The sequence below is a fragment of the Lithobates pipiens genome, unplaced genomic scaffold (assembly GCF_037356315.1).
Source record: "Lithobates pipiens isolate NorthernLeopardFrog02 unplaced genomic scaffold, aLitPip1_a1.2 Scaffold_28, whole genome shotgun sequence".
In the NCBI taxonomy this organism is placed as follows: Eukaryota; Metazoa; Chordata; class Amphibia; order Anura; family Ranidae; genus Lithobates; species Lithobates pipiens.
In genome coordinates this window covers 107,424,854-107,439,146 of record NW_027507789.1, presented here as the reverse complement: position 1 = coordinate 107,439,146, position 14,293 = coordinate 107,424,854, and the positions used below count along the sequence as shown (strand labels likewise).

General features: G+C 43.5%; 1 protein-coding gene across 6 annotated transcripts in view; it reads left to right on the top strand.

The window, feature by feature from the left end:
• Positions 1-6,662, top strand: part of TRMT1L (tRNA methyltransferase 1L) — a 358,814-nt gene extending 352,152 nt beyond the window's left edge. For all 6 annotated transcript variants that reach the window (XM_077459512.1, XM_077459511.1, XM_077459507.1 and 3 more), the window contains one exon: positions 6,285-6,662. In XM_077459512.1, the coding sequence (XP_077315638.1) occupies positions 6,285-6,516 (232 nt within the window). In that variant the 3' untranslated portion in view covers positions 6,517-6,662. The remainder of the gene's footprint in view (positions 1-6,284) is intronic.
• The last annotated feature ends 7,631 nt before the right edge of the window (positions 6,663-14,293 follow it).

Genomic DNA, 14,293 nt, shown 5'->3' with positions numbered 1-14,293 from the left:
AACGTATTTTGTAGAGTTTCCTGTGAGGTGGCAACTGGTGCTTCTAGCAGGGTAGTGACATTAGGTATTTGTGGAAAAAGTCGCCAATGCAAAAAGGATAGCTGTGAAGCCATGAAGTAAGATCGCGGGTCAGGAAGAGCCATCCCTCCCATTGTAATTGGTAACTTTAAAATTGCCAAAGATACCCTGGGTGCTTTAGAAACCCACAGGAAACCCACAATAATGGAGACAATGTGCCTGAAGACACGTAGTGTCACAAAAAGCAGGGAATTCAAGAGAATATACAGAAACTTAGGAGAAAAATAATTTTAAACAGACTGATTCGCCCCAGCAAGGTGATCGGCAAATAAAGGCATTTCCGCACTTTCTCTCGAACGTTTACAACAACCAGTGTCAAGTTCGTCTCCATAAATTTTGAGATGGGAAGCTGAACCTCAATTCCCAAATATCTAAAAGAGCTAGACAATGAGATGGGGGTCATCCCCAAACTCCTGAATCAGTCAGAAGGTTTCTTAAAGTGAGGGCCCCGGGTCCTGCAAATACAGCAACATGTCGTCTGCATAGAGCGATGCGCTCCTCAAACTCCCCGAGACGCAGTCCAGTCAAATTTGGAGTGGTTCTCAGCTTGACCACTAGGGGCTCTGTGGCCAGGGAAAACAGGAGGGGTGTGAGTGGGCACCCCTGCCTGGTGCCCGTAAATGTAGGAAAACAATCTGGAATAATGCCATTGATCCTCAGTCTCACTAATGGGTCTGTATACAAGAGTCATACCCAGGAGATGAAGACGGCCAAATCCATAAGACTCCAGGAGGTGGAACAAATAAGCCCACTCCACCGAATCAAAGGCCTTCTTTGTATCTAGGGAGGCCACTCTTCTAGTCCCGGGGTTGTCATGAGCAGTCTGGAGATTCACAAACAGTCTCCTGTTGTTCATCTGTGCGCACCTTCCCTGAATAAAGCCTGTTTGGTCCACATCTACCTGTTTTAGGATAACTGTAACCTACACAGCAGTATTTTGGCCAAGATTTTTGTGTCGGCATTCATTAGCGAGATCGGATGGTAGGAGTCACATTCTCAAGGGTCCTAGCCGCATTGAACACTTTAAGCGTGGGGCCATACCAAACCGAAATCTGTTATACCATTCCAAAGGGAGGCCATCTAGTTCAGGGGACTTTCTAGGGGGAAAGGAGGCAATCGCCTCCTCCACCGCAATGCCGGTTTCCAAAGCTGAACTGTCCTCAGACAACCTAGGCAAAACAATGTCTGTCATGCAAGTCACCCGGTGTTCTGTTCCCAGAGGAGCACAAGACCTATATAGTTCTTCATGGAATTTAGCAAATGTTTTCAGAATATCAGTTGAGTCACTGACTTCAATTTTGTGCATGTCATACACTGATTTAATATAGACCGAAACATATTCCGGCCGCGCCAAATATTCCAGCAGCTTGCCATTCTTGTCGCTGAATTCAAATATGCGCCTATTTTGTGCAAGGTTAAGTTTTATGGTATGATCTGTTAGAACTGTCTTGTACTCCCTGCTTCTAGCCCGTAGAATCAGTAACCTCTCCCTGGTGGGCTCCCTGATATACTCTGCCTCCGCTAGTGTCACCTCCGTCTCCTTAACTTGGACTGTGGAAGCTGTTTCTTGAACCTCTGCACTTCTGCTATAAACACCCCTCTCAGTATGGCCTTAAAGCCCTCCCATTGGAGATGAGAGGACCCAAAGTTACCATTTTCAGCCCAGAAATATTTAATAGCCTCTGTACACTTAATCTTTATATATTGCTCCTGGAGGCAACTGGCCTCCATTCGCCATATCCGTAGCCCTGGCTTCAGTCCCAAATTAACTTCCAGTATTATGGGGGAGTGATCAGATGGTGCTCTGGGCAAATAGGAAACCCCTGTGACCAGTTCCATACCATCCCTCTGAGTCAGGATAGTGTCTATTCTAGAGAGCGTCTTAGGCGTTTCCGAAAAGCAGGAGTACTCCCTTATATCAGGATGATGAAAACTGCAGACATCTCTGAAACCATGAGTAGACAGCCATCCCGCAAGGGGGGGCACTGTGCCAGATGCCGCTCCCAGTCTATCCAAAGTTGGATTGGCCACAGAGTTAAAATCACCCAGTATGAAGATCCTCCCCTCCGCTATCCCATATGTAGCCTGTATCATGTCATCCAGATGAGCTAGCGAAAAGGGAGGAGGCAAATACAGATTACCAATCGTCAGAAATCTATTCATCACCTGTACCACCGATATAACATACCTCCCTTTAGGGTCAGTCTGAACTGCATGAGAGAGCCCTGGAGATGCGTCTCCTGAAGTATTATATGTGGTTTGTGTTTTTACTGTAATTAAATATCAATGAGCGGTTACATTTAGAATTGAGGCCCTTTACATTCCAGGCCAAAATTAAGATGAACCTCCATGACAGATAATTGTGAAATAGGGGCCCCCCCTCCCATGTTGTATAGCCACCCATAGAAAAGGGCTCCAGATTTCCCCTCTCATACGCACAGAACATAGTGACCATAACAGTGGTAACCATTTTGAATGTGAACCTTTCCTACCAAGAGCAGACATAATCCCCAACATAACAAGCACCCTAACCCCCCTCACTGCACCCAGCCCCATTTTGCCAGGCACTTTATTCCCTTAACGTTAGTTCAAATAGGCAGCAGAGATGCGACTTAGACTGCCACATAGGGCAGGTTACCCTAGAGCAACCATGCCACACCGTATGTCCCAACACAATTCTCCTATCAAAAGTAGAAAAAACTTTTTTTTATTGGTAAATGAAAAAATTGCAGCATCAAGAGCAGTCTGCAGACTCTGCACATACTACTGGCACAGGCCAGCGACAGTATAAATAGAAACCAAGGACCTGTCTTGTCAACCCCTTCATGAATTGGGTTTTGCCCACCAGTAGCCTTAAACATACAATCCAGGAACATGGCTCCCAAAGGTGAAATAATGACAGTCAGTTCTTTTTCCAAAAAGAAAACATACACAATTAGGTGTAGAAATTGTTCCAAATGGGCATCATGGGTAAAAACCATTTATCATGGGAGACATCCATATAGGCAGTCCCAGTCCCCCCCCATTATGTATTTTCTCACCCATAACTCACTCCACACATTGGTATCAGGGCGGGCGGGAAGAAACTCTATCTCTCTGGCGACCATGGGTATCCAGCCACTCCGAGGCCTCTGTAGGATTGGTGAAGAAATACGGTTTCCCATTTTTTCACTATACGCAGCTTGGCCGGGTACAACATATTGTTGATCAGGTTGAGGTCTCTCAATTCTCTTTATGGGTTGGAAGGAAGCCCTCTGTTTCTGGGTGGCTGCTGAAAAATCAGGGTAGATTGATATTCGATTGCCATCCGACGTTAGCTCGGGTCCTATTCTGGCCCCTCGCAGTATATTCTCCCGATCCCGGAAGTGAAGGACTTTTGCTATCGTTGATCGGGGGGGGGGAGCTCCCTTCGGGGGGGCCCTACTTGGGATACGGTGTGCCCTTTCAATGCAAACATTGTTGTGAAGGTATCAGGTGCCATGTTATCAATCGGCCATTTCTCTAGAAATTCTTCTGGGTGCCTCCCCTCCACTCCCTCAGGGAACCCCCCCCCCCAGCCAAATATTGTTCCTTCTCATGCGATCTTCCATGTCAGCCATCTTTAAAGTGTGTTCAGTATCTAAAGGCCTGACAATATCTTCCAGGGAGGCTACACGGCGGTCAGTTGTCTGTGCTTTTCTCTCTTAACTTATGCATATCATGCTTCATGGATGAGAGCTCCATTCTGAGCTCCTCAAAGTGATCAATCAGCTTATTCTGGCACCCCTGTATGGCCACCATAATCTGGGTCAGGAATGGCTCATGCTCCCCCTCCACTTCCTTGTCAGCTCTGGCCCAGCAATCTCCCCCTTCTTATCACTGCATCCCTCTGTGGTTTAGGACTCACCCTGTCCTGTGGGGGAGACGCCTGCTGCGGGGCCTCCACGGATCTCTGTAGCGGCAGCCATTCCTCCTCCTCCTCCTCCTCCTGTGTCCCGGCGCCATTTTGAGAGCCCCAGGCGAATTGTGGCAGCCGTTCTCCAGCTCTGCTTAAAATCCAGTTGTCGCTGTCCCAGGATCACTGCAGGATTATTAGTCTGCAGACGGAGCTCCGGTCCCACACTCCTCACATGCCGCACCGATAGCTACGCCCCCCCCTCTCCTGAACAATTTAACTTGACAGATAAAAACCCAAGTTTAAAATGGGTGTTTTGCCGTGTTTACATACCGCGTTTGCGTTTAACTTTTTTTTTTTTTTAAATAGCTAAAAAATGAAAAACGCCTATAAACGAAATGCGGCTAAACACTGGTACCGCGTTTAGCGCCTAAAACTGCTTTTTTCAGCTGTCCCTGAACTCATCCAATGTTATCTTATGTGTATATACATGTGTTTGTTTAATGTCATTTTTAGGCAGTTGCGTTTATAGGCAAAAAAATTCGAAAAATTAGTTCAGACGACAAAGTTTCCGTCTCTAAACACGGCAATCTCCATTTCATTTATAGACACATTTCATTTTTGGCCATTTAAAATGTGTATATATGTGTGTGTGTATGTGTGTGTATATATATATATATATATATATATATATATATATATATATATGTATATATACACGCTGCAAAACTTTAAAGATGGGTTAGTATCTGTCAAGTTAAATTGTTCAGGAGAGGCTGTAAAAACGTCCCATGTACATGATGCCTGAAGGTATCATAAAGTTCAGTGCATTATTTAACCACTTCTGGACCACCACTCACCAATGTACATCCCTACTTTGAGGACAGATATCGTGTTATGGCAGCAGCTAGCTGCCATAACCCTGGTATTCCCTTGTTTGGCCGGCAGTCCGGTACGAGATAAAAGTGGTCTCTGCGGCAGATTCGCCGCAAGATCACTTTTATCAGCGGCGGAAGAGGGGCCCCCGCCACTTACCGGAGCCGTCTGCAGTGGCAGGGGAGATTGGATCCTTCCTGAGGCTGTGCATTGCACGAGTGAGGGGAAGATGTGCACGAGTGAGGGGAAAATGGCCCCCACCCATCTCCATGACACTGCAGGGCTCTTAAAGGTCCATTTAAAAAAAAAAAATATTTAAATGGCAACATTTTTTTTTTTTATGGCATTTTATTGTAAATATGAGATCTGAGGTCTTTTTGACCCCAGATCTCATATTTAAGAGGTCATACTTTTTTTTTCTATTGCAAGGGATGTTTACATTCCTTGTAATAGGAATAAAAGTGACACAATATATATATATTTTTTTTAAACTGTGTAAAAAATAAAAGGCAAAATAAATAAGGGACATTTTTTTTTTTTTAACCGTGCCCGTCCCACCGAGCTCACCTGCAGAAGTGAACACATACGTGACTAGCACCCGCATATGAAAACAGCGTTTAAACCACACATGTGAAGTATCGCCGCGATCAGTAGAGCGAGAGCAATAATCCCAGCCCTAGACCTCCTCTGTAACGCAAAACATGCAATGCATAGAAATTTTTAAATGTCACTTATGGAGATTTTTAAGGGTAAATGTTTGTCGCCATTCCACAAGCGGGCTCAATTTTGAAGCGTGACTTGCTGAGTGTCAATTTAATCGCCGTAACTTTATCTTTCACAATATAAAAAGAAAATGTTTTTTCAAAAAAAAGTGCTCTTGTAAGACCGCTGTGCAAATATGGTGTGACAGAAAGTATTGAAATGACCGCCATTTTATTCTCTAGGGTGTTAGAAATTTTTTTTATAACATTTGGGTTCTAAGTAATTTTCTAGCAAAAAAAAAAAAACGTTTTTAACTTGTAAACACCACATCTAAAAAAGAGGGCCCGGTCTTACTGTGGTTAAATATTTTAAATGCATTAATATGACGTGATTATTACAAATTTTTTTTATTTCTGAGCTTTGCTCCTTCAGTTTTTATTTTTCCCTATAATGTCCTGCATTTAATTTGGTCTTCCGTCTTCCTGGTTAAGTGGTGCCAAGCGTTTTTCAACCTCGATAACTGAGGACATTTGGGGTGGCATTGAAGAGGAGGCGAAAATGGCAGCCAGAGTGCTTTTTCTTTGAAACTTTCACAGGGACTATTAGAAAATAAAAAAATATTTTTTAGCCTAGAGTTTGGCTTTAACCAAAGGTACTCTTAAGTCACAAATTCTCAGCTTCTGTTATCGTAAGGGAAGCCCTGTTAAAGCTTATTTATTATAAGGCTAAATAAAATCTAATTTTCCCATTGCAGATTAAATAAAATATTACAACATCTCTCAGAAGCTGGATTTCTGGTGAGCCGGACACATTTTGATCCAACAGGAATCCGAACAAATGCTCCATTGGCAACACTTAAAGCAGTCCTTGAGAAGAACAGCTCTCTCTCCCACACTTCACAGTCCAGTTGCTGCAAAGATACCCCAGAGGCAATAACAGAAGAATCACACACTGAAGAGATGGCCTCTGTGTCTGATGTGAAATAGCATCCACATGTTTGAGGAAAAAATCCTTTTATCCTTTTAGACAGTTTTCACACGTAAGACTACGTGATGCAACTTTCATACTTGCTCTTGTTGCTGGTTTTCTTTTATACAACAAAGCTGACAATAAAAAAAGATTTGTTTAAAAATCAGATCAATTGCTTAATTTTCTGATACATGTTGTGTGTGTGTGTGTGTGTGTGTGGGCTAGAAAAAGATCACTGGGTACAAGACAGCACTTCAGCACTAAATAGTCATCATATTAGTTGACCTCTAAGAATTGTGTGGAGTAGTGACTTTGATGTAGTATTATTCTACAAGTGTATGCGCTACTAAGATGAATCAAATCACTATATTTTGAGCAAAAATTCTGGTGTATATAAAATTTTTGCTCCCTATGAGATAAACATCCGATACATTTTTGCCTTAAAATAACTTGTGCAGTATTTTAGTTTTAAAAGTTGTCAATTTTAAACAAGTGTGCTTTAAATATTTTAAAAAATGTGAATTGCGCTAACTTATGAAATTGATACATAATTTGTGATTTATTTACACATTTATATCATATACTCTCTTTAGCAGACAGAATCAGACTACACTGGTCACGAGAATTTCTCAAAGACCATGCGAGTCTGAACCTGTCACCAAATATTGTACGCAACCCTACTCCAACATATAATAATTTCTTAAGTGAAATGTTACCTAGTGTTACAACACTTATTGAATAAACAATTATCACAAATAGATAAAACATAAACAGCCCACCCAAGATAATATGTGAAAAAGTCCAACAAGAATTCAAAGTTTAAATAAAGTCCAACAAAAATTGTTAACCACCAGTGTGTGAAAAGGTGAAATGCACAAGTACAGATAAGGCTCTTCAGATATGTGAACTGTGTTGAATACCAGAAAAACATGACCCCGCATAACAGAGGATCATAAAGAGTGTAAAATTAGTATTGCAGCCTCTCGAGCCGTCAAACCGCCCGCTGATTTTGTGGTCTCCACAGCGCAAGATTAAACGAATCCTCTCCAAATCCTTCCCCTCCCACACAAAGTTCTCCAATCAATGCAGTTGCATATAAAAAAATAGGAAGGCTCCAAATAGTGTAAAACCTTAACTTTAATTATATAAAAAATGTAAAATACACTTACAAACACTGGATATTTCAGACCTTAAAGAGGAAGTAAACCCTGATGGGTTTACTTCTTCTTTGTCTCCCTGCAAAGGTGTAGCATAATGGGCTACTATGCATCGCATAGTAGCCCATTATGTGTCACTTACCTGACACAGGAGGCGGAGATGTCACCGCTGTCCCCTCTTCCACGGAGCGTCCATTCTCTTCCGGGTATCGCTGTTCCGGCCACTCACAGCGCGGGAGCAGCGATGACGTCACTCCCGCGCATGTCCACGGGAGCCGCCACTAGCGGCCTACACGCCGCTGTCTACAGCGCATGCGCCGTAGACAGCAGTGCCTCTCTTTTTGTAAATGTCTTCTAAACCGCGTAGGTTTAGGAGATATTTCTTGGACCTACAGGTAAACCTTAATCTAGGCCAGGGGTAGGGAATCTCGGCTCTCCAGCTGTTTTGAAACTACAAGTCCCATGAGACATTGCAAGACCCTAACAATCACAGGCATGACTTCTAGAGGCAGAGGCATGATGGGATTTGTAGTTTCAAAACAGCTGGAGAGCCGGGGTTCCCTACCCCTAATCTAGGTTTACCTGTAGGTCAAAGTGGTTTGTAAGGGTTTACAACCACTTTAATACCCAATATAAGGCCTTTGAGCACATCTTGAAAAAATATTGTCCTATGCTGAAGGAGGACTGTGTACAGTAGAATGGAAGGATTTCTCTTTGTTTTGACAAGTTGAATCAGTTCCTTTATGGAGCCAACTCTTGCCTGGGTAAGAATACCTTCTTTTGAACAGTATCTATGATCAGCCCCAAGTGCTGTAACCTCCTTGATGGTTTTGAGGATTTTTTCTAGATTGAGAATCCAGCCTAGGAATTCCAGGTAGCTTACAGCTGAGATTAAACTTTGGTTTAGACCGGAGACTGATCAAGCTACTAAATGCAGATCGTCTAGATAGGCTAGGACAGTTACAGTGGGCAAAAAAGTATTTAGTCAGCCACCAATTGTGCACGTTCTCCCACTTAAAAAGATGAGAGAGGCCTGTAATTCTCATCATAGGTATACCTCAACTATGAGAGACAAAATGTGGAAACAAATCCACACAATCACATTGCATGATTTTTTTGAAAGAATTTATTTGCAAATTATGGTGGAAAAGAAGTATTTTATCAGTATCAAAAATTAATCAATACTTTGTTATATATCCTTTGTTGGCAAGGACAGAGGTCAAATTTTTTATGTAAGTCTTCACAAGGTTGTCACACACTGTTGCTGGTATGTTTGCCCATTCCTCCATGCAGATCTCCTCTAGAGCAGTGATGTTTTGGGGCTGTCGCTGGGCAACACGAATTTTCAACTCCCTTCAAAGGTTTTCTATGGGGGTAGAGATCTGGAGACTGGCTTGGCCACTCCAGGACCTTGAAATGCTTCTTATGAAGCCATGCTTTTATTGCCCGGGCAGTGTGTTTGGGATCATTGTCATGCTGAAAGACCCAGCCACGTCTCCTCTTCAGTGCCCTTGCTGATGGGAGGTTTGCACTCAAAATCTCACGATACATGACCCCATTCATTCTTTCATGTACACGGACCAGTCGTCCTGTTCCCTTTGCAGAGAAACAGCCCCAAAGCATGATGTTGCCACCCCCATGCTTCACCGTAGGTATGGTGTTCTTTGGTTGCAACTCAGCATTATCTCTCCTCCAAACACGACGAGTTGTTTTTCTACCAAACAGTTCTACTTTGGTTTCATCTGACCATATAACATTCTCCCAATCCTCTTCTGGATCATCCAAATGCACTCTAGCAAACCTCAGACGGACCTGGACATGTACTGGCTTAAGCAGGGGGACACGTCTGGCACTGCAGGATCTGAGTCCCTGCCGGCGTAGTGTATTACTGATGGTAGCCTTTGATACGTTGGTCTCAGCTCTCTGCAGGTCAGTCACCAGGTCCCCCGTGTGGTTCTGGGATTTTTACTCACTGTTCTTCTGATCATTTTTACCCCACGGGGTGAGATCTTGTGTAGAGCCCCAGATCTAGGGAGATTATCATTGGTCTTGTATGTCTTCAATTTTCTAATTATTGCTCCCACAGTTGATTTCTTAACACGAAACTGCTTGCCTATTGCAGATTCAGTCTTCCCAGCCTGGTGCACATCTACAATTTTGTTTCTGGTGTCCTTTCGACAGCTCTTTGGTCTTCACCATAGTGGAGTTTGGAGTGTGACTGAGGCAGGTGTCCTTTATACCGATAACAAGCTCAAACAGGTGCCATTACTACAGGTAATGAGTGGAGGACAGAGGAGCCTCTTAAAGAAGATACAGGTCTGTGAGAGCCAGAAATCTTGCTTGTTTGTAGGTGACCAAATACTTATTTTCCACCATAATTTGCAAATAAATTCTTTCAAAAATCAGACAATGTGATTGTGTGAATTTGTTTCCACATTTTGTCTCTCATAGTTGAGGTATACCTATGATGACAATTACAGGCCTCTCTCATCTTTTTAAGTTCGAGAACTTGCACAGTTGGTGGCTGACTAAATACTTTTTTCTTTTCATACATCAGGGGACACAGCCATAGTAGTTACTATGTGGGTTATATGGACCCCTAAGGCAAGACGTGTACTCCCTATATAACCCCTCCCACTACTGGGAGTCCTCAGTTTTTTCGCCAATGTCTAAGGTGTTGGTCACTAGTAAAGATGTGCTGTGCTCCACTGGAAGCAATCCTTGCTGGGGCTAGCCATGCTGACTGGATCCGTTCTGATGTCTTTTCATGGGCTAAATGAATGGTACCCGGGCCTTGTGTCCAAAGAAACAAGGTTTTGCGTGCGAACGCTTCTCTTTGAGAGCTGGGCTCTGCGATCCAGTACTTTTTGGTAGTAAGGCCATAAAGTTTTTACTGGCAGGGTGCTGTCCAGGATTGTGGGTAACCTGAGTTTCCCCGGTTCCTGAAGGGTTTCCTAAAAGGTTTCGGAGCCCACCATGAAAGGTGAAGATTGGGTCTTTATCTCTGATAAAACCCTGCTGCGAGGATAAGGTAAGGGAGATTTTCTCAGGAATTTCTCCTTCTTTGTATAATGTTGTCATGCCTATGTGTCACCACTGGGGGGCTGTATTAAACACTCACCGTCCTGACGCTGGAAACAGTACAGAAGCCTTCATTCTCCTCTCCTCCAGCCGCAACAGATCCTCCTGTAATAAGGGGGTCTGCTTCTCTTCCCCTTTTGCCCCCAAAAATAGTTTTTTCCCCTTCAGGGGGATAAGAGGCCAAATTGGTTTCCTTTCTGGGGATGTTTTTTCCTATTCATGCATGGCTAAAAAAGCTTAAGTATTCTGAATGGGAACATCCGGATAAACAATATTATCCTCCCAAGAAATTCTCCACACATTATCTATGAAAGAGGATTTCTATGAAGAAAATGGGGGGTTCCAGCAATTGATGCTGCAATCACCTCCGTGAGCAGAGTCTCACATGTCTGGTGGATAATGCACTGATGTTAAAGGATCCAACAAATAAAAAGTTGGAACTTCTTTTAAAGACAATATGTCTTTTGTAAGTTCAGTAGCGCAGTTGATTCTTGCTGCAATTGGTGTATCTCAGTCCATTAAGGAACAGTTTGTAGAGATACCTGAAATTCTGCTTGATCTGCAGGCCCGGCAATGGGCTGGTGTATCTGACGCACTATGTCTCACAGTAAATGCTATGAAAGACTCTATCATTTAAGCCTTATGGCTTATGCTTGGACTAGTGCATTCTCGCAGAACAAAACCTTGAAAGCGCCTGATCTTGTCTGATCTCGGAGGCTAAGCAGTGTCGGGCCTGGTTAGTACCTGGATGGGAGAGCGCATAGTTCTGTGGCTGAAATATTGATCAGTCCAAGCAGAGTGTAAAAAAGCTCTTAGCCAGTTTGGTTCCCCTTCATGGGGTATGGCTATTTAAAGATGATCTGGATAAGTACATCCAAAGGACCTCTAATGGGGAAAGCTCTCTTTACCAGTAAAGAAGAGGTTCAAACATTTCTCCTTTTAATCGTGCTGCCTCTCCTATGCCAGGGGCATCTGCCTCTAGGCAGTTTTGATGGCCTCAACCGTCAGGTTCAAGGGAAAGTCCCCAAGGGCAGCACCAGGGTCAGAAGAGATCTTGGGGCAGAAAGCCCACAAAGCAGAATGCTAAAGCCTTCTCATGAAGGGGCACCCCCACTTGTTCGGGTGAGGGGAAGGGTCCTGCGATTCTTAAGATCTGGCAGGAACAATGTCAAGACAGATGGATTTCTGCAATTTTTTTCTCTAGGTTATGACTAGAGTTCCGAGAGTTTCCGTCTCCTCGTTTTTTCTAAGGGAAAATGTTCCCAAGGATCCAGAGAAATAGAAGTCTCTCTTTCTGTCCTCTGGATCAGCTGTTATCCCAGTCGGTGATATCAGAGGTTCCCTTAGTGGAACAGGGCACAGGATTTGGCTCAAACCTTTAATGGTTCCAGAACCAAACAGAGAGGTAAGACCCATTCTAGAGCTCGAAGATCTGAATCGTCTCTTAAACAGCCAATGCTTTCATAATCCGATTGGTTGTGTCCATCCTGCAAGGGGAGTTTTTTGGCTTTAATCGATATCAAAAATGCTATCTCCATGTGCCAAATTTTCCCACTCAACAGAAATGTATGCGTTTTGAAATATAAAATAATCTTTTCAGTTGTGGCCCTGCCATTCGGTTTAGCCATAGCACCACGAGTGTTCTGAAAGATTCTGGCACCTCCTTTAGCCAGATTAAGGGCTCAAGGCATAACGGTCCTAGCCTATTTAGAAGATCTGCTTTTAATAGATCATTCAGTCTTGGGTCTAAAACCAGAGTCTGATCACAGCCGTAACTGCCTGAAATCTCTGGGTTGGATACTCAACCTAGGAAGATTCTCCTTAAAACCATCAAGGAGATTACATTACCTGGGGGCTGGTTATAGATCATATATCATACAGAAGACGGTATTCTTACCCCAGACAAGAATCAGTTCCATTGTAGGACTAATTCAACTTATCAAAACAAGGAAAATTTCTTCCATTCGGCTGTGCAGGAGATTTTTAGGGGAAATGGTGGCCTCCTTCAAGGCCGTCCCTTACGCGCAGTTTTTACTCAAAAACTGCTTCAAAACACCATCCTGTCTGGCTGGAATAAAAAGATTCAGGCCTTGTTTGTTTCCAATATTCTTGGCTCCCAACGTAAGTCAGAGCCTAAATTAGTGGTTGTTATCCAGCAAAAGAGAAAATCTTTATGCTGGAAGGTGTTAACAGATGCCAGCCTTCTAGGCTGGGGAGCAGCCCTGGAAGAAGATTCTGTCCAGGGAAGATGGTCCAGGTTAGAGGATCTGGCTTATCAACTTTTTTGGAATATTCGGGCAGTACGTCTGGCCCGAATATTCGGGCAGGATTCAGTCTGACAAGGCCACGGCGGTGGCTTACATCAATCACCGGGGGGCACGAGAGGTTGTGCAGCCCAAAAAGAGGTGAATAATGTTCTAGCTTAGGCAGAACACAACATTACTTGCCTATCGGCAATTTTCATTTCAGGAATAGAGAATTGGCAGGCGTACTACTTGAGTCGCCAACAATTCTTTCCGGGAGAATGATCTCTTCACCCTGACATCTTCCTAGTGATATGTCAGAGATGGGGTATTCCGTACATGGACCTGTTCATGTCCAGATTCATCAACAGTCGAGAACAAGGGATCCGCTAGCAGGCGGAACAGACGCATTAGTCTTCCCATGGGATCAGTTTTCATTGATCTATGCATTACCTCCAGTTCTGCTACTTCCGCGCCTTCTACGCAGTATTAAGCAGGAACGAAAGAAGGCGATTCTGGCAGCCCCAGTGGGTCCCAGAAGATCTTGATTTACCAAGATCATAAAGATGGCAGTGGGAGTCCTTCGGACTCTGCCATTATAGCCAGACCTTCTTGCACAAGGTCTGGTATTTCATCCTACCTTACAGACGAAAAATTGAACAGGTTTGACTCTTTAATTCCACTCTATAAAAGATCGTGGGTGATCTCCTTCGGTAGTGTCTACTTTGATTAATGCCAGGAAGCCAGCTTCCAGAATCACTTACTATAGAGTCTGGAAGGCATATGTTTCTTGGTGTGGATCCAGGGGTTGGCACCCCAGGAAGTGTCATAGGCAGGATCCCTGATTTCCTGCATATGGGATCAGAAATTAAGCTAGCCTTGACTTCTATCAAAAGTCAGATCCCAGCCTTGTCAGTGTTTTCAATGGCCGCTAGCTTTCCAATCTTGGTGCGTAGCTTATTCATGGGGTAACACGGATTATTCCCCCTACCAAGGCACCTCTAAATCCTTGGGATTTAAATTTGGTCTCATTGGCTTTGCTGAATCAGCCGCTTGAATCTTTGAGAAATTTCCTTGGTTCTTTTGACAAGAAAGATAATCTTTCTGGTTGCCATTTCTTCTGCTAGAAGAGCATTGGAACTAGCGGCTCTGTCTTGTAAAGAGCCATATTTTATCATGCATAAGGATGAGGTGTTTTTTTGTCCTCATCCTGAATTCCTACCAAAAGTGGTAATAGTTTTTTTTTTTATTTAAACCAAGATGATATTCTTGCTTCTTTCTCATCAGAGCATCAATCTGGGGAAGAGAAAGCA